The 20,884-nt window shown below is 49.4% G+C and overlaps 1 protein-coding gene across 1 annotated transcript in view; it reads right to left on the reverse strand.

The window, feature by feature from the left end:
- LOC144503909 (thrombospondin-type laminin G domain and EAR repeat-containing protein-like) overlaps nucleotides 1–20,884 on the reverse strand; it is a 70,352-nt gene that overhangs the window by 14,044 nt on the left and 35,424 nt on the right. The window contains exons 6-10 of the mRNA XM_078228974.1: nucleotides 20,697–20,828; nucleotides 16,372–16,604; nucleotides 14,179–14,365; nucleotides 9,703–9,932; nucleotides 5,013–5,200 (exon numbers count right to left, since the gene is read on the reverse strand). Of these exons, the coding sequence (XP_078085100.1) occupies nucleotides 5,013–5,200; nucleotides 9,703–9,932; nucleotides 14,179–14,365; nucleotides 16,372–16,604; nucleotides 20,697–20,828 (970 nt within the window). The remainder of the gene's footprint in view (nucleotides 1–5,012; nucleotides 5,201–9,702; nucleotides 9,933–14,178; nucleotides 14,366–16,371; nucleotides 16,605–20,696; nucleotides 20,829–20,884) is intronic.

Genomic DNA, 20,884 nt, shown 5'->3' on the forward strand with positions numbered 1-20,884 from the left:
GCGTGTGTGTGTGCGCGCGTGTGTGCGTGTGTACGCGTGTGTGCGCGTGTGTGTGTGTGCGTGTGTGTGTGTGTGCATGTGTACGCGTGTGTGCGCGTGTGTGTGCGTGCGTGGGTGCGTGCGTGTGTGTGTGTGTGTGCATGTGTACGTGTGTGTGTGCGTGTGTGCGCGTGCGTGCATGTGTGTGCGTGTGTGTGTGTGTGCATGTGTACGTGTGTGTGTGCGTGTGTGCGCGTGCGTGCATGTGTGTGCGTGTGTGTGTGTGCATATGTACGTGTGTGTGTGCGTGTGTGTGCATATGTACATGTCTTGCTTTTTCTTTATCATCATCACCTACTCTTAAAATCTAATCACTTTACAAGCAGGAAGCAGATTACTGGCGAATGGAATGCTGTGACAGCGGGAAAATCTAAAGTAAATTGAAATATTTTTGGCACATGTTCCACCTGCCTTTTCCTCAACTGATTGATTCACTGTTTAAAGTGTGTTGTTATTTTGTCTTAAACCAAACATGACACAGGACTATTACCTCGTAAAAAAGCTACAGCAGGTTTTATCTGGCAATTAACACTTGCTCCCAAATCTCTGCCTGATTTTGTTGGTTTCTAGGTGCACCCGGGCGTTTGCCCTGGAGTTAATCCTGGCAAATATTAACAGCGGAGAGATCTGGGAATTAACCTCACTCCTCAGGCAACTTTTATCCCTGAACCGCGCTCAGCAGACGTCTGTGTTGTGTTGTGACTAGTCGGCAAGGCACCATGACGTAGCGTTTCTGTAAGACTGGTGTGGCCTCTGCGTCAGCAGGTTGTGGGGACGTGTCTCGCCTCCAGGAACTGAATCCAGGCTGACACTGAGGGAGTGCCGCACTGTTGGAGGTACTACTTGTATCAAATGAGCTGTTAAACCCAAGAGCTATCAGTCCTCTCAGGTGGGGTGGAAAACGCCCTGAGGTGTTGGCCTAGTGGTATATCATAGAACCCCTACAGTGCAGAAGGAGGCCATTCGGCCCATCGAGCCTGCACTGACAACAATCCCACCCAGACCCTATCCGTGTCACCCCACATATTTACCCCGTTAATCCCTCTAACCTACGCATCCCGGGAGACTAAGGAGCAAATTTAGTATAGCCAATGCACCTAACCCACACATCTTTGGACTGTGGGAGGAAACTGGAGCACCCGGAGGAAACCCACGCAGACACGGGGAGAATGTGCAAACTCCTCACAGACAGTGACCCAAGGCCAGAATTGAACCCGGGTCCCTGGCGCTGTGAGGCAGCAGTGCTAACCACCATGCCACCAGTGAGACTATTAATCCAGAAACTCAGCTAATGTTCTGGGGACCCGGGTTCGAATCCCGCCACGGCAGATGGTGGAATTTGAATTCAATAAAAAATATCTGGAATTAAGAATCTACCGATGACCATGAAACCATTGTCAATTGTCGGAAAAACCCATCTGGTTCACTAATGTCCTTTAGGGAAGGAAATCTGCCGTCCTTACCCGGTCTGGCCTACATGTGACTCCAGAGCCACAGCAATGTGGTTGACTCTCAACTGCCCTCCAAGGGCAACTAGGGATGGGCAATAAATGCTGGCCCAGCGACGCCCATGTCCCACAAATGAATTTTTAAAAATTTCAAAGGGCGTTCCGATGCTCATTTCACTGCTGTGTGTGGGATCTTGCTGTGCGTAAATTGCTTGTGCAGGTTAGGTTGATTGGCCATGCTAAATTGACCCTTAGTGTCAGGGGAGGAATAGGGTAAATAGCGGTTACGGGGATAGGGCCTGGGTGGGATTGTGGTCGGTGCAGACTCGATGGGCCGAATGGCCTCCTTTGGAACAGTAGGGATTCTATGATGATCTGGTTCTGAATTCCATTTATCCGCCTTCGTTCCATTCTGCTTAATGGGTGGGATTTTATAGCCTCGCTTGGGCGAGACCGGAAATTCCCGCCCAAGGTCAACGGACATTTCCCGTTGTCCGCCCCTCGCCCACTCCGATGGCTGAGGCGGTAGAATTCCGGCAAATAACTTTATCCAGCAAAAATCGATCAACGTCTCTTTTGAAATAGTCAACTGGGTTCCCCCCACTCGCCTCAACAGCTTTCCTTCTGGGGAGAGAGTTCCAGATTCCCACTCCGGTTTGGTTTGGAGATGTGCTTCCTGACATTACCCCGGAATGGCCTGGCTTGAGTTTTAAGGTTCTGTCCCCCTCCCCCCGGCACTGGGCTGCCTCCTACGAGAGGAAATAATTTCTCCCTTTGTAGCGTACCAAATCCTTCAATCATCCGAAACGTCTCGGTCAAATCCCCCCCTCAATCTCCAATACTTAAGCGATACAACCCCCCTTATAATTTAACCCTTGTAGCCCCAGTATCGGTTTGGCGAATCTGCCCTGTATCTCCTCCACAATAAGAGTTTTAACAACACCAGGTTAAAGTCCAACATGACTACCATCTCCTCCATAAGACATAGGAGCAGAGAGGTAGGCCATTCGGCCCATCGAGTGCTCTCAGCCATCCAATGAGATTGCGACTGATCTGATGTGATAATCCAAAGCCAATGTATCCTTTCTGAGGTGCGGCGGCCAGAACTGAATGCCGTTAGGTGTGATTGCGTGATTGGGCAGCACTTGTTGAACAATCCTGAGTGCGCCAGTAGCTGTGCTAACAACCAATTTAAGATAATCAGTTGAACCCCTAACGTGTCTCGTATATGCTTGCTAGAAGCGACGTACATTAGTAAATAGGGAATGTTCTGCCCAAATATGCTCAAGCCTTGTGGCTTTCTGGAATTATCCGGAAGCCTTGGTGAGCCTATAGTCCCCTGTTGCTTTCTTTTCATTGCAATGTCTTAGTCAATCAGTTGACTTGCCAACCAATCAGCACTCTCTACTCCTGTAGCACAAACTCAAATTTGGTATTCTTGTGTTTGTCCTGATGAGTGCAAGAGGGAGTGCAGCGAAGGTTTACCAGGCTGATTCTGGGGATGGCGGGACTGATATATGAGGAGAGATTGACTAGGTTAGGATTGTTTTCGCTGGAGTTCAGGGGGATGAGGGGGGACCTCATAGAGACTTATAAAATTCTAACAGGACTAGACAGGGTAGATGCAGGGAGGATGTTCCCGATGGTGGGGGAGTCCAGAACCAGGGGTCACAGTCTGAGGATTTGGGGTAGACCATTTAGGATGGAGATGAGGAGACATTTCTTCACCCAAAGAGTGGTGAGCCTGTGGAATTCATTACCACAGAAAGTAGTTGATGCCAAAACATTGAATGTATTCAAGAGGCGGCTGGATATAGCACTTGGGACGAACGGGATCAAAGGTTATGGGGAGAAAGCAGGATTAGGCTATTGAGTTGGATGATCAGCCATGATCGTAATGAATGGCGGAGCAGGCTCGAAGGGCCAAATGGCCTCCTCCTGCTCCTATCTTCTATGTTTCTATGAAAAACTTCAGCCACACACCACCCTCTTCAGCAACGAGGCAGTACACTGGGGTTTGACCAGAGGCTTATTCACTGGTGAAATGATCTATCGTCAATTCTGTTCCAGGGACCAAGTGTCAGGCCCTAATACCCGTCTGTACGTTTCTGCCGTTGTGTTACTGCTTAGTGACCCAAGACATTTAAGCTCCCTCGTGGCATCTGATCACTGGGGCGGCATGATGACCATGATGTGGAGATGCCAGCGTTGGACTGGGGTAAGCACAGTAAGAAGTCTCACAACACCAGGTTAAAGTCCAACAGATTTATTTGATAGTAAAAGCCACACAAGCTTTCGGAGCGCTGCTCCTTCGTCAGGTGAGTGGGAATTCTGTTCACAAACAGGGCATATAAAGACACAAACTCAATTTACAAGATAATGGTTGGAATGCGGGCCTTTACAGGTAAACAAGTCTTAAAGGTACAGACAATGTGAGTGGAGAGAGGGTTAAGCTCAGGTTAAAGAGATGTGTATTGTCTCCAGCCAGGACAGTTAGTGAGATTTTGCAAGCCCAGGCAAGTCGTAGAGGTTACAGATAGTGTGACATGAACCCAAGATCCTGGTTGAGGCTGTCCTCATGTGTGCGGAACTTGGCTATCAAGTTCAAGCCAAGTTCCGCACACATGAGGATGGCCTCAACCGGGATGTTGGGTTCATGTCACACTATCTGTAACCCCCACGACTTGCCTGGGCTTGCAAAATCTCACTAACTGTCCTGGCTGGAGACAATACACATCTCTTTAACCTGAGCTTAACCCTCTCTCCACTCACATTGTCTGTACCTTTAAGACTTGATTACCTGTAAAGACTCGCATTCCAACCATTATCTTGTAAATTGAGTTTGTGTCTTTATATGCCCTGTTTGTGAACAGAACTCCCACTCACCTGACGAAGGGGCAGCGCTCCGAAAGCTTGTGTGGCTTGTGCTACCAAATAAACCTGTTGGACTTTAACCTGGTGTTGTGAGACTTCTTACTGCGGCATGGTGACACAGTGGTTAGCACTGCTGCCTCACGGCACAAGGGACCCGGGTTCGATTCCGGACTTGGGTGACTGTGTAGAGTGTGCACGTTCTCCCTGTGTCTGCGTGGGTTTCCTCTGGGTGCTCGAGTTTCCTGCAGGTTAGGTGGATTGGCCACGCTAAATTGCCCCTTAGTGTCCAAAGATGTGCAGGTTAAGTGGATTGGCCATGCTAAATTGTCCCTTAGTGTCTAAAGATGTGCAGGTTAAGTGGATTGGCCATGCTAAATTGTCCCTTAGTGTCTAAAGATGTGCAGGTTCAGTGGATTGGCCATGCTAAATTGCTCCTTAGTGTCCAAAGATGTGTGGGTTTTGGGATTAGTAGGGTTTGCAGGGATGGGGGATGGGCTTGGGTGAGATGCTCTGTCAGATAGTTGGTGCAGACTCGATGGGCCGAATGGCCTCATATTGAAGGGATTCAATGATTGAAGGCTGAAGAAATAAAGGGTCCGAATGAAGAAGAGGATGGCTCGATATCAGTGAGTGTCCCAGCCAATGAGCTACCTGTTTGTTGGAATGTCCTGAAACTTGACAAACATCTGAGCGGTGATGTTGAGCTCGTAGATGGTGGAGTTGATGTTGAAGGGGTTGACTTGGTTCAGTGACCCTGTCTCGTAGCTCTGGCTGTTTGCCACCGCAAGGAAAACCCTCTCCCGAACTCGGAAAACCTCCCAATCTGTGGCACCGAACGTCTGGGGAAAAAGAAGAGAATGATTGTTCCTCGGCTTGGAACTGAACCTGGTGACTGGGGGGCACGAACCTATAATGTGGACAGGCAGTAAGTCATCCCCTCACCAATCATCCTCGCCCAAGGTTTTTGTTTGGTCCTCTTAAACAGTTCCTACCTCCACCATCGGTTCGCCATGGCAACTGGGCGTGCCATCTACAAACAATTCAGCAACAACTTTACAACACCTTCTCAACCTCTGACCTCGACCATCTGGACCAGTGATGGGCAACCTGGGCTAGTGAGTAGGCTACCTGTGTGGCCCCGCCTTCATCTCAGTGGGCCTCAAGGTGGAAACCCTGCTTGTTCCCTAACCATGTGTATTAAGTCCTCAGAAGCAGAAGTCCCTTCGTCAAAATCCCTTTATTTACCAGTCTGACAACAGCACACAGAGTGCTTTCAGTCAGCAGTCTACACTAGGAGCGCCAGAGGAACTGGCACGCCTGGTTAAATACAAAGCAAGAGGCTCCCTGATTGGCCCATCAATTTGGCCCTGAATCAAGGAGCTCATATTCTAACAGGCCCACCTCAATTGCCTGATCAAAGTCACGACACCATACCTCTCCTTTCTCAGGAGGCGAAGGAAATTTGACATGGCCGCTGCGACTCTCACCAACTTTTACAGATACATCATAGAAAGTATTCTTGGTATGGCTCCTGTTCAGTCCAAAACCGCAAGGAACTACAAAGGGTTGTTTTTTTCTAATAATCATTTGTGGGACATGGGCATCGCTGGCTAGGCCAGCATTTATTGCCCATCCCTAGTTGCCCCTTGAGAAGGTGGTGGTGAGCTGCCTTCTTGAATCGCTGCAGTCCACGTGCTGTGGGTTGACCCACAATGCCGTTAGGCAGGGAATTCCAGGATTTTGACCCTACGACCCAGTTGTGAATGTCGCCCAGTTCATCACACAAACCAGCCTCCCATCCATTGAGTCCATCTACACTTCCCGCTACCTCAGAAAAGCAGCCAGCATAATCAAGGACCTCACGCAACCCCGGACATTCTCTCTTCCATCTTATTCCATTGGGGAAAAGATACAGAAGTCTGAGGTCACGTACCAACTGACCCAAGAACAGCTTCTTCCCCGCTGCCATCAGACTTTTCATAGACTCATAGAATCCCTACAGTGCAGAAGGGGGCCATTCGGCCCATCGACTCTGCACCGACCACAATCCCACTCAGGCCCTATTCCCGTAACCCCACATATTTACCTTCGCCAGTCCCCCTGACACTAAGGAACAATTTAGCACGGCCAATCCACCTAACCCGCACATCTTTGGACTGTGGAAGGAAACTGGAACACCCGGAGGAAACCCACGCAGACACGGGGAGAACGTGCAAACTCCACGTGACCCGAGGCCGGAATTGAACCTGAGTCCCTGACGCTGTGAGGCAGCAGTGCTAACCACTGTGCCACCATGCCATGAATGGACCTACCTCACATTAAGTTGATCTTTCTCTGCACCCTAGCTATGACTGTAACACTTCATTCTGCACCCTCTCCTTTCCTTCTCCCCTATGTACTCTATGAACGGTATGTTTTGTCTGTATAGCGTGCAAGAAACAATACTTTTCATTGTATCCCAAAACATGTGACAATAATAAATCAAATCAGGACCCCATGAATAAGAATAAATATATTTACTACACGCCGAATATTTCATAATGAATTACAGAAAATGTTTAACCATTTATATATTAATAAAATAAAGTAAAAGTTTATTTCTTAGTGTCACAAGTAGGCTTACATTAACACTGCAATGAAGTTACTGTGAAAATCCCCTAGTCGCTACTCTCCGGCGCCTGTTCGGGTTACACTGAGGGAGAATTTAGCATGGCCAATGCACCCTAACCAGCACGTCTTTCAGACTGTGGGAGGAAACCAGAGCACCCGGAGGAAACGCACACAGACACGGGGAGAACATGCAAACTCCACACAGACAGTGACCCAAGCCGGGAATCGAACCCGGGTCCCTGGCGCTGTGAAGCAGCAGTGCTAACTACTGTGCCACCGTGCCACCCCTAGAACTGACATAGAACTGTCATCATCTTCAAATGGTAAAAACAAAAGAAATATTGACTCTTTGGACACAGAGGGAGCGCACGGCTCTCACAGTCAATGTTGTGAGCAATCAGCACCCACCTCACCTCACTCACCCTCGCTTTACATGCAAATCACTTCAGTCAGACCGGCAGGAAAAAAATAACTACACGGACGGAAGCACTTTTCTAGTTACACAAAGGATAGCAGGAATCTGGAAAACTCAACCCAGAAAGCTGTTCAGGGCTGGAAGCCAATTGAAAACTTCAAGGCTGCGAGTTTCTGTTAAGTGAAGATATTTTGGGATATGTAACCGAGGTGGGTAGACAGCGTTAGGATACAGATCGGATCAAATGGAACGGTGAAACGTGCCTGAGGAGCTGAGTGACAATCTCCTGCTTTCAAAGCAATCGGGAAACGGGACTTTCCAATCAGAAACAAGCACAGGGAAAAGAATATTCCTGAGAGTTGTTGCAGCAACGCCTCCTCATTGGCTAGCGCCAGTTACTTGTATCAGTCAATCTATCCCTCCGGGAGATTTCCAGATAATTAGTGCAGTCCATCAGTCCTTCTTCAGAGTTATATCTGTACACGGACTGGTATTTCTCAGGGTGATGTGTGTACACTGACTGGTATTCCTCAGGGTGATGTGTGTACACTGACTGGTATTCCTCAGGGTGATGTGTGTACACGGACTGGTATTTCTCAGGGTGATGTGTGTACACGGACTGGTATTTCTCAGGGTGATGTGTGTACACTGACTGGTATTCCTCAGGGTGATATCTGTACACTGACTGGTATTTCTCAGGGTGATGCGTGTACACTGACTGGTATTCCTGAGGGTGATGTGTGTACACTGACTGGTATTCCTCAGGGTGATGTGTGTACACTGACTGGTATTCCTGAGGGTGATGTGTGTACACTGACTGGTATTCCTGAGGGTGATGTGTGTACACTGACTGGTATTCCTGAGGGTGATGTGTGTACACTGACTGGTATTCCTCAGGGTGATGTGTGTACACTGACTGGTATTCCTCAGGGTGATGCGTGTACACTGACTGGTATTCCTCAGGGTGATGTGTGTACACTGACTGGTATTCCTGAGGGTGATGTGTGTACACTGACTGGTATTCCTCAGGGTGATGCGTGTACACTGACTGGTATTCCTCAGGGTGATGTGTGCACACTGACTGGTATTCCTCAGGGTGATGCGTGTATATGGACTGGTATTCCTCAGGGTGATGTGTGCACACTGACTGGTACTTCACAGGATGATTGTGTGTACACTGACTGGTATTCCTCAGGGTGTTGCCATGGGACCCGTTTTCTGTTTTTTGTTTGTCAAAATGTCAAAGAAGATGGCAGGAAAATCCGGCCGCACTCCGGTCTCCCTGACCAGGTGACACTTAGCCTGAAAATGGCAAAGAAAATGGTGGCACAGTGGTTGGCACTGCTGCCTCACAGCGCCAGGGACCTGGGTTCGATTCCCGGCTTGGGTCACTGTCTGTGTGGAGTTTGCACATTCTCCCCGTGTCTGCGTGGGTTTCCTCCGGGTGCTCCGGTTTCCTCCCACACTCCAAAGATGTGAGGGTTAGGGGGATTGGTCGTGCTAAGTTAGTGTCTCTTGGCAGCATTGAGTACAAAATATTTACAACCCTCAGGGCCCCGATCAATTGTTGCATCTTGTTACATGCAAATCAAATTCCTTTTCTGAGCCAACTGGTTTAAAGTTTTTAAAGTTTATTTATTAGTGTCACAGGTCAACTCACATTAACACTGCAATGAAGTTACAGCGAAAATCCCCTGGTCGCCACACTCCGGCGCCTGTTCGGGTACACTGAGGGAGAATTTAACCAGCACATCTTCCGGACTATGGGAGGAAACCGGAGCACCCGGAGGAAACCCACGGAGACACGATCTAAGGGTGGAATACCAGAGAATCCTTACAGTGCAGAAGAGGCCATTTGGCCCATCAGTTCTACACCAACTCTCTGACAAAGTATCTTATCCAAGCCTTCTCCCCCACCCTATCCCCGTAACCCCGCACATTTGCCATGGCCAATCCCCCTAACCTGCTCATATTTGTGGGACTGTGGAAGGAAACTGGAGCACCCGGAGGGGAACGCGCAGTCTCCACACAGACAGTCACCTTAGGCCGGAACTGAACCTGGGTCCCTGGCGCTGAGAGGCAGCAGTGCTAACCATTGTGCCACCGTGCCATCCTCCTGGGTGACAGGGTAGTTGGAGTCAAGGCACATATGAACCTATAATCGAATCGAATAGAGGATCTGAATGGCTTTCTTCTGTTACTGAGTTCCAAAGGCACAGTAGGGTGCTACGGAAATGCAGAAGTCTGTCTTTCGTACCTCATTCCTTTATCGAGCGTTCTTGGCTATTTAAGAAACTGGTGTAACCAGGGACTCACCGGAATGGACTGGAAAAGCCGGAACATTCCGCCCAGCTGGATGTAAATCCTGGAATGGATCCGCGTCGAGGTCCCATTGAATGTGTTTGCCACGACTAAGAAGGAATAGGGTCCAATTGTGAAGAATTCCCAGTCGTAGGCTCCTGAGGTCGGGATGGTCTGGTTCCTCTCAAACAGCCGCGTGTTTGGGTTCCACTTGTAAATGATGCTGTCAATGTTGTGATTGTCTCCTGCAAGAGGGAAGCAGAAATCCAGTCAGATCCCAGGACAGAGTCGCTGACCCTAGCTGACCAAACCCTGGGGTGGGGGGCTTTTACCCGCAGACACTCTCAGCAAAGTGACCAACACGCCCCGGAGAGACCAGCGGCCTGTGGCCCCCGCAAAACAGAAACGGACTTGTACAAAACCTCCCACAACCTCAGAACGCCTTTCACAGTCAAGGGTGAAGTGTAGTCACTGTGTGACGTCGGAAACACAGGTGAACAGCAAGATCCCACACGGAGCAGTGAGGTAAATGGCCGCAGTATCTAACGAATGTCTTTGTGGTTTGAGGGGTAAATATCGACCAGGTCACGGTGGACAATTCCACCCGGACTTCTTCAATAAGTGTCGTGAGATATTTTACATCCACTGAAGAGGGTTTCAGCTTTAATACCTCATCTGAAAGACCACCCCCCCCTCTCCTCCCCTCCTCCTCCAGTCCTCACCCTTCCCTGACAATCGACAATGGTTTCATGGTCATTATCTCTAAAATAAAGTGAAAAGTTTATTTATTAGTTGCAAGTAGGGCTTACACTAACACTGCAATTAAGTTACTGTGACTAATTACTGTCACTCGACTATTAATCCAGAAACTCAGCTAATGCTCTGGGGACCCGGGTTTGAATCCCGCCACGGCAGATGGTGGAATTTGAATTCAATTTTTAAAATCTGGAATTAAGAATCTACTGATGACCATGAAACCATTATCGATTGTCGGGAAAACCCATCTGGTTCACTAATGTTCTTTAGGGAAGGAAATCTGCCATCCTTACCCAGTCTGGCCTACACGTGGCTCCAGAACCACAGCAATATGGTTGACTCTCAACTGCCCTCAGGCAACTAGGGATGGGCAATAAATGCTGGCCAGCCAGCGACGCCCATGTCCCATGAATGAATAAAAAGAGATGCACACAATACTACAACAAGACCCAGGTTCGAACCTGCAACCTTGCGACAGGGACGGCTCCCACGAGGTCAGGTTTGACGCAGAGCTCCCTGTTCTTCACTGCATCTTGAGGGAGTTGAGACAGTAGGGGGGGCGGGGGGTGGGGGGGGGGGGGGGTCCAATCTCCTGCCCGACCCACACGTCGCATCTGGAACTTTCCAACCAGCAAAACAAAGCTCGATCAAAGAGATTGGAGTTCGCCTCTCCAGCTGCCAGGTAATTTGAACGGCAGCCAGCACAGAATGGACGTGATGGGACACGTGTTGTAAAGAATCACCCCGGCCTCTTGGGGGCCACCACTGCAGGTGAGGGGTTGTGGTGAGTTTGTGGGGAGGGGAGAGAGGGAGGCAGCACACGATGTCGAAATCCCAACCCAAATCCTGTCAGCAAATGCTGACATTTCGGGTGGTCTTGGGAGTTAAGGTTTCCTGTTCCAACGCATGCCACTCCAATGATTACAGACACACAAGCAAACGCATCAGACACTGATACACGTCTGGGGAGAAAACCCACCAAGGGAGCTCTCCACAGATACGACCTTTGGGTCGTTGGAAGACAGATTGAGGCAGTCACTGGATTCAGGAGCAATTAACTTGAGTAGTTCAGTCACAAAAAAAAGAGTTAAACAATTAGTTCCCTTACAGCTCAAAGCTAATGTCTGGGTCCCCGAGTACATGTGCTGTTGGAACAGGTCCTGACCGTTTGGGACCTGTACCGAACCTTGCAGGTGTATCCATCTCGCTGTGTCAGTTCAGCCAGATTCAACCTTCCCCACATCGCACAGCCAATTTCCGATTGCAGATCAGGAATTCTACCTCCTCTCAAAGCAGCGAGTGTGGCAGTGACCCCCTCCCCACCCTATCCCACGTCTAATTCCCTAGCCCACACATCCTGGGACACTAAGGGGTAACTTAAGCATCACCAATCCACCCAACCTGCACATCTTTGGATGGCGAGAGGAAACAGGAGCACCCAGGCAACATCTGAAGCTTTGCTACCCCCGCGGTGGCACAGCGGTTAGCACTGCTGCCTCACAGCGCCAGGGATCCGGGTTCGATTCCCGGCTTGGGTCACTGTCTGTGCGGAGTCTGCACGTTCTCCCCGTGTCTGCGTGGGTTTCCTCCGGGTGCTCCGGTTTCCTCCCACAGGTTAGGTGGATTGGCCGTGCTAGATTGTCCTTTAGTGTCAGGGGGACGAGCTAGGGTAAATGCATGGGGTCATGGGGATAGGGCCTGGGTGGGATTGTGGTCAGGGCAGACCCAATGGACCGAATGGCCTCCTTCTGCGCTGTAGGATTCTATGATTCTCTGACTGACACCAGCCTCCCTCTCTGTCCTGACTGGGATACACCTTGTTCTGATGTACTATGAGTTGCTTGGTTCCTCGAACATAAACCCCATTCAAATTAAATCATGACTGACCCATATCGTCACCGCTGATACACGGCGCAGTTCAATATCCCTGAGTACCCTGCTCAGACAAAAATCCATCGATCTCGGATTTGAACTGTTTAATTTGCCCCAGCCTCAATGGTTTCTGTGGATAGAGAATTCCTTCCAGCACCTTCCGTGTGCAGACATGCTTCCTCACCTCACCCCTGAACGGCCCAGCTCCAATTTTTATTTTTATTCATTCATGGGACATGGGCGTCGCTGGCGGGCCAGCATTTATTGCCCATCCCTAGTTGCCCCTTGAGAAGGTGGTGGTGAGCTGCCTTCTTGAATCGCTGCAGTCCCCGTGCTGTGGGTTGACCCATAATGTCGTTAGGGAGGGAATTCTGGGATTTTGACCCGGCGACTGTGAAGGAACGGCCAAGATATTTCCAAGTCAGGATGGTGAGTGGTTTGGAGGGGAACTTGCAGGTGGTGGTATTCCCATGTATCTGCTGCCCTTGTCCTTCTAGATGGAAGTGGTCATGGGTTTGGAAGGTGCTGTCTAAGGATCTTTGGTGAATTGCTGCAGTGCATCTTGTAGATAGTACACACTGCTGCTACTGAGCGTCGGTGGTGGAGGGAGTGAGTGTTTGTGGATGTGGTGCCAATCAAGCAGGGCTGCTTTGTCCTGGATGGTGTTGAGCTTCTTGAGTGTTGTTGGAGCCGCACCCATCCAGGCAAGTGGGGAGTATTCCATCACACTCCTGACTTGTGCCTTTTAAGGTTGTTTCCCCTTTGTTCTGGTCTCCCCACCCCTGACCCAGTGGCACTGTGGTTAGCACTGCTGCCTCACAGCGCCAGGGACCCGGGTTCAATTCCCAGCTTGGGTCACTGCATGGAGTTTGCACATTCTCCCCATGTCTGCGTGGGTTTCCTCCGGGGACTCTGGTTTCCTCCCACACTCCAAAGATTTGCAGGTTAGGTGCATTAGCCATGCTAAATTATCCCTTAGCGTCAGGGGGATTAGCAGGGTAAATACATGAGGCTACATGGATAGGGCCTGGGTGGGATTGTTGTCGGTGCAGACTCGATGGGCTGAATGGCCTCCTTCTGCACTGTAGGGATTCTATGACCCCTGCACCAGAGGAAATAGTTTCCACCATTCCATCAAATCCTTTAATCATCACTCTTCAATTAGATCACCCCTTAATCCTCAAAGAATACAAATGTTGTCAATTTAACTTCTCCTCATAATTTAACCTCTTAAACCCCAGTGTTATTCTGTTGAATCCTCCCTGAACTGCTGCCTGGCTTATATATCATCGCTGTGATACAGAGTCCAAAACTGCACAGCTGACTGCGAAATGGGCTGCCATCGGATATTTGAATGGCTGTTACATAAGTTCACCCTTTCAATATCAACCCATAGAATCATAGAATCCTACAGCGCAGAAGGAGGCCATTCGGCCCATCGAGTCTGCACCGACCACAATCCCACCCAGGCCCTATCCCCATAACCTCATGTATTTACCCTGCTAATCCCTCTGATACATTGGGTGGGATTTTCCGGCCACATTCATCACGAAACTGGAAAATCCTGCCCATGGTCAACGGACCTTTCCACGGTTCGCCCCTCGCCCTCTCCGATTCCCGTGGCGGGCGCAACAGGAAAATCCACCCTTTTAAGTTTAAAGTTTCTTTTATTATTGTCAGAAGTAGGCTTACTGCAATGAAGTTGCTGTGAAAATCCCCGAGTCGCCACACTCCGGCGCCTGTTCGGGTACACTGAGGGAGAGTTTAGCACGGTCAAAGCACCCTAACCAGCACGGACTGGAGCATCCCGTAGAGCAAGAGGAAAAGGCAGCAAAGAACAACACGAGATGGTCAGCTGCGTACCTTCACGGTGATTAGCCACGGCAATGTAGGTCTCCCCGCCAATCCGGAAAGCCTCCCAGTCGCGTGCGCTGTGAGTCGCCAGCCTCTGGTATAAAACAAAGCACAGTTTCCTCCGGCTCCACCGATAGATGACCGAGTACTCCTGGTTCCGCTCATTCTTCTCAAAGTTGGCGACCGCCAGAAAAACCTAAGCCGACACAGCGTGTTAATGGCGAGATCGGAAGGGGTTAGTGTCTCTTTAAGATTCTGGTGAAGGAACCTCCCCCCCCCCTCCCCTCCGCCCCCCATTCAATGATCAGCCCCAACCCCTGCCCCCCCTTCCTCACACACAGAGCGCTGGCTGGGGCGGGAAAACTGGCATGTAGCTTTCCAGCTGCACCGCCGAGGTTTCTCCCCAGATTCTCAAGAACGTGCATTCTTTAATGGGCGTTCTCCATTAAAATCAAACTCCCCCCCCACCACTGGGTCCCCCCCCCCCCCCCCCCCCCCCCACCCCACCTCGCCACCAGGCAATGAGATAACCCACACGACCCATCCCCCTCACAAGCACCAAGGCAACCCCCTCCTTCTCCCTCCCCCACACTCATAAAGGGGACCCCCCCGCCCCAAGGGACTCCCTTGAGGGCCCACCTACTGGCATAGCCATGTTGGTATTGCCAGGTTGGCACTGCCAGGGGTTGTCAGACTGCAGTGCCAGGGCACTGTCTGGGTATTTCCCCCCCCACCCCCCCCCCCCTTTCCTGGTGGGTTAATCCTGACTGCTTCCTGTTTTTCAATTCCGATTGTAAAGCGGGGGGAATTCCTTACCTTGGGGGCGGGGGGGGGGGAACATATGAGCCCCTTTTAATCACATTTAAATTCATTTAACTGCATTTAAATTAGGTTACTGCTCTTTCCTGGCAAGGTTTATTTATCTATTAGTGTCACAAGTAGGCTTACATTAACACTGTAATGAAGTTACTGTGAAAATCCCCTAGTCGCCACACTCCGGCGCCTGCTTGGGTACTGAGGGAGAATTTAGCATGGCCAATGCACCTAACCAGCACACCTTTGGACTGTGGAAGGAAACCGGAGCACCCGGAGGAAACCCACGCAGACATGGGGAGAATGTGCGGACTCTGCACAGACCCAAGCCGGGAATCGAACCCGGATCCCTGGCACTGTGAGGCAGCAATGCTAACCACTGCACCACCTGGGACAGGAAAATCGGAACACGAGACCTTGCCGGCGAGAATCCCCGTTTCCGATTCTCACGAGATCTCGCGCCCACGTCGCTGGTTACCCTCACAGTGAGCGTAGGCATGAACTCGCCCCCATTGGCTCAATCTCAATGTGAATCCTGTTAATTGGTTCACTTGAGAGTCTCCCTACCCAATGGAGAGTCATCCCTACACAACCCAATCGATCAGCTTCACCCCTCTGTCCCCTGTTCCATGTGGAGATCGTCAGCGGGGAATAAATGTACGGACACCAAAAGTGCTTTGACCCAACCCAAGGATCTGGCCCAGTCTGAAATACATCCAAATCAGTTTGTATTTCCAACGTCCTGCCCAGAATGGCAGAGGAAGAATTCCATCGTGGTTTTGAAAAAGGTAACGAACTGGAGAGAATAAACATTTCACGGGTTGCCAGAGAACGGGGCAGTGGGATGAGGTGAGTCACCCTTGCAGACGGCCAGAAGGGGCCAAATGGTCTCCTTCTGTGCTGCAACCATTCTTTGGGCGCGCCTTTCCGACCCCAACATGGCGGGCATCATGGCTGGTGGGATGGGAGAATTCGGAAAACCATTGTCGTGGGCGGGATGGGAGAATTCAGAGAGCCGTCAAAAGACAACAGCTCTCCTAATTTTCCAGTTCCACCCACGACAGGATTGGAAAACCCTCTGTCTGTGATTCCAAGGCGTTACCGTGATCCGCCCTCACGCTATGGCCAGGTTTAAAATAACGTGAATAATCCAGTTAACGCCTGTGCGCTGAGGGACACACATTAAGCATCAGCATGGCCAGAATTCTCGCCCAGGGCTGGGATTCTCCAGTCCCGCTGCATCAAACGGAGATTTGGCTGAGTGCAACATTTTCCATTCTCGTTGGCAAACGGCTGGAGAATTCCATCCCTTATCTACGAAGACCAAATTAATTTCTTCCCCTGCTCTCACTGTGTGCAAGCGTATTGTTTATCCTACTCCCCCCCTACCTGAGGGCCGATGAAGAAGTGTTTCCAGGCCTGGGCTTCGTACGTTGTGATGTTCTGATACGGCTCAAACTTCCCGTCCGACCACTTGAAGATCGTCGAGCCAGGCCAAGGCTTCTTATTGGCCGTAGCAGCAAACAGCCCAATGTCGGGGATCTCGAAGACCTCCACATCAAGCGTTTCTGAGTTGGTGACCAGGTTTTGATAATCCTCCAGATAATCCAGTCTTTCCTTAGCTGGAGATGAAAAACAGGAAACACAACTAGATGTTCAACTAGGCCGGCAAGGATGGCTTCATGTCCCTTGGCCAATTCAAGGTTCAGAGTACAGGGAGTGCAGTGAGAGGAGGCGATGGTGGTTGAGGGATCCTGAGTATGCTTAGCCCTGTTTGCTACAGCCTATACAAAGACTTCACTTTAAGATATTTCTCCCGATGCAGAATTACATTTAAATGCTAGACTGTAGGGGTTAACTAACTCTGTTAAGCTGACCAATTGTAGCTGGCTTGACTACATGTCGAATCAGAAGGCATGATGGGTTAGCTAAAAATTGACTGCATTCCTGAAGGGTACACAATGCAGGCAAACAACAGTTTCCCATAACAGCAATTGTGAGGATTGTTTTTCTAGCTGGAGACAGCCTGCAAAAAACACTTCCAATAATGAGATAAGGGTTGAAATATATTTTTGCTTTCGGAGTGTGTAAGTTCAAGTTCAGTTCAGTTCTTAGATTAGAGGGACTGGCTCAGAAGCCGGTCTCCAAGTTTGCTTTTTTCGCTTCTGTCATGTTAATTTTATAAGTTCTTTGCAATGAAAGAAAGCTATTTTTAAACTGTCCCCTCAACTCTTCAAATGAATGAATGGATCCAACTGGACTAAAGCTGGACCTCTCTCAGGGCCAGTTCAAGGAATGACTCACATTGGCACAAGCTTTCATGACCATCCAACCTTCGCCAAGGCTTTTAGCATCATAGAAACCCTACAGTGCAGAAGGAGGCCATTCAGCCCAGAGTGTCCAAAGATATGTGTGTTCAGGGGATTAGCCATGTTAAATGCATGTGGATAGGACGAAGGGGAGAGCCTGGGTGGGATGCTCTTTTGGAGAGTCGGTGCAGACTCGATGGGCCGGATGGCCTCTTTCTGCACTGTAGGGATTCTGTTGATTCTATGAACGGTCCAATTTAAAGTGGCTTTTTACTATAATGTGATGAGTTAGGTGAATTGGCCATGCTAAATTGCCCCTTAGTGTGCAAAGATGTGCAGGTTAGGTGGATTGGCCATGCTAAATTGCCCCTTAGTGTCCAAAGAAGTGCAGTTTAGGTGGATTGGCCATGCTAAATTGCCCCTTAGTGTCCAAAGATGTACAGGTTAGGTGGATTGGCCATGCTAAATTGCCCCTTAGTGTCCAAAGATGTGCAGGTTAGGGGGATTGGCCATGCTAAATTGCTCCTTAGTATCCAAAGATGTGCAGGTTAGGGGGATTGGCCATGCTAAATTGCCCCTTAGTATCCAAAGATGTGCAGGTTAGGTGGATTGGCCATGCTAAATTGCCCCTCAGTGTCCAAAGATGTGCAGGTTAGGTGATGGGAAATGAGTGGGGTTACGGGCATAGGGTCTGGGTGACCAGGTTTTGATAATCCTCCAGATAATCCAGTCTTTCCTTAGCTGGAGATGAAAAACAGGAAACACAACTAGATGTTCAACTAGGCCGGCAAGGATGGCTTCATGTCCCTTGGCCAATTCAAGGTTCAGAGTACAGGGAGTGCAGTGAGAGGATGCATAGGCCTGGGTAAAATACTCTGTCAGAGAGTTGGTGCAGACCTGATGGGCCGAATGGCCTCTTCTGCACCTTAGGGATTCTATGACAAGATGGTCCATGTGACAATGGATGAATATGCGCTCCACGCCGGGGATTCCCCCTCTGGCTTGAGCGATCCGAGCAGCTCTGAAGCAGATGGAAATGGTTCCGTTACCAAAGCTGATGTAAGTTTCCCCCGGTTTTGGCAGTCAAGATTTCAAGCCACGATTGGATAGTTGCTGCAGTTTCTGAGTGCGTGGCACTGCCGGAACCTTCCATCGCCGAGACCATTTCGAAATTGATCCCAGCAGTAACATTGGAGCTCCTTCGGGCCTGAGTTCTAAAATCTTTATCACAATCCGCAAAGTAATTATTCCCAGCTTTTGGCAGGCTGCCTAAACTACGTCAATCTCTTTGTTCATTGCTCCCAACCTGCATCAATGGGTAAATAAAGGCAGATCTGCCTTGACACGCTGTTAACCATGTTCCATAAACATGTCTGCTGCCTCTATTTAGTGACTGTGGGGAGATGTGAGTGTGGTTCCCGATGACTGTATGCATGCCAGACACAGTTTACTTTGATGTGTAATTTGTAGATGTATATTTCGGAACAACTTGCATGGAATCATAGAATCCCTACGGTGCAGAAGGAGGCCATTCGACCCATCGAGGCTGCACTGACCAACTATTTTAAAATATTACCCAGGCCCTATCCCCAAAACCCCACATATATACCCTGCCAATCCCCCTAACCCACACACTAAGGGGCAATTTAGCATGGCCAATCCACCTAACCTGCACATCTTTGGACACTAAGGGGCAATTTAGTACACCTATGACTGTGTGGCCAAATTCCCCTCCAACTCGATTTTCAAGTTTGCTGAGGACACCACCGTAGCGGGTCGGATCGCAAACAGCGATGAGACAGAGTACAGGAATGAGATAGAGAATCTGGTGAACTGGTGCGGCAACAATAATCTCTCCCTCAATATCAACAAAACGAAGGAGATCGTCATCGACTTCAGGAAGCACAGTGGAGAACATGCCCCTGTCTACATCAATGGGAACGAAGTAGAAATGGTTGAGAGCTTCACATTTCAAGGTGTCCACATCACCAACCTGTTCCGTTCCCCCCATGCCGACACTATAGTTAAGAAAGCCCACCAACGCCTCTACTTTCTCAGGAGAAATTTGGCATGTCAGCTATGACTCTCACCAACTTTTACAGAAGCACCATAGAAAACATTCTTTCTGGTTGTATCACAGTTTGGTGTGGCTCCTGCTCTGCCCAAGACCGCAAGAAACTACAAAAGGTCATGAATGAATCCCAGTCCATCACACAAACCAGCCTCCCATCCATTGACTCTGTCTACACTTCCCGCTGCCTAGGAAAAGCAGCCAACATAACCAAGGACCCCCACGCACCCCGGACATTCTCTCTTCCACCCTCTTCCGTCGGGAAAAAGATACAAAAGTCTGAGGTCACGTACCAACCAACTCAAGAACAGCTTCTTCCTTGCTGCTGTCAGACTTTTGAACAGTCCTACCTCACATTAAGCTGATCTTTCTCTCCACCCTAGCTATGACTGTAACACTACATTCTGCACCCTCTCCTTTCCTTCTCTATGAACGGTATGCTTTGTTTGTATAGTGCGCAAGAAACAATACTTTTCACTGTATACATGTGACAATAATAAATCAAATCAAATCATTCTTTATACTTTGAAAAGAGTAATTTGACAAGGAAGTATTCAATGAATGGCATGACACAAAGAAGTTCCATGGAACAAAGGGACCTTGGCATGTTTGTCCAGAGATCTCTGAAGGTAGAAGGGCATGTTAAAAGGGTGGTAAAAAAAAACCTTTGGGACACTTGCCTTTATCAATCGAGGCGTAGATTACAAAAGCAGGGAAGTCATGTTGGAGTTGTATAGAACTATGGTGAGGCCACAACTAGAGCACTGTGTGCAGTTCTGGTCGCCACATTATAGGAAGGATGTGATTGCACTGGAGGGGATACAGAGGAGATTCACCAGGATGCTGCCTGGGATGGAACATTTAAGTTATGAGATTGGAAATGCTTGGGTTGTTTTTGTTGGAGCAGAGAAGACTGAGGGGCGACCTGATCGAGGTGTACAAGATTATGAGAGGCACGGACAGAGTGGATAAGGAACGGCTGTTCCCCTTAGCTGAAGGGTCAGTCACGAGGGGACATGGGCTCAAGGTGAGGGGCAGGAGGTTTAGGGGGGATGTGAGGAAAAGTTTTTTTACCTAGAGGGTGGTGAGGGTCTGGAATGCGCTGCCTGGGAGGGTGGTGGGGGTGGGATGCCTCACATCCTTTAAAAAGTACCTGGATGGGAACTTGGCACATCATAACATTCAGGGCTATGAGCCAAGCGCTGGCAGATGGGGTGAGAACTCAGGTGTTTCTCACATATTGGTGCAGACTCGATGGGCTGAAGGGCCTCTGCTGCGCTGTATGATTCTATGATTCATTCAATGAAAAGAGTTCACCTCTATTTCTACGTTACCTTGCAGGATTGACACCCATGTCTTGCCATCACAGATAAAAAGGCCTTTATTGATGATGTCAAACCAGAGGCGGCTAGCTTCAGTCTCGGTGCAGGATGGGTGGCTACCGACTGTCACCTTCACTTCAGTTTCTGGATTCAAAACAAGAGGCAATGAACAACATTCACATCCTTACAGCTGTTAGAAT

The sequence above is a fragment of the Mustelus asterias genome, chromosome 14 (assembly GCF_964213995.1).
Source record: "Mustelus asterias chromosome 14, sMusAst1.hap1.1, whole genome shotgun sequence".
Classification (NCBI taxonomy): domain Eukaryota; kingdom Metazoa; phylum Chordata; class Chondrichthyes; order Carcharhiniformes; family Triakidae; genus Mustelus; species Mustelus asterias.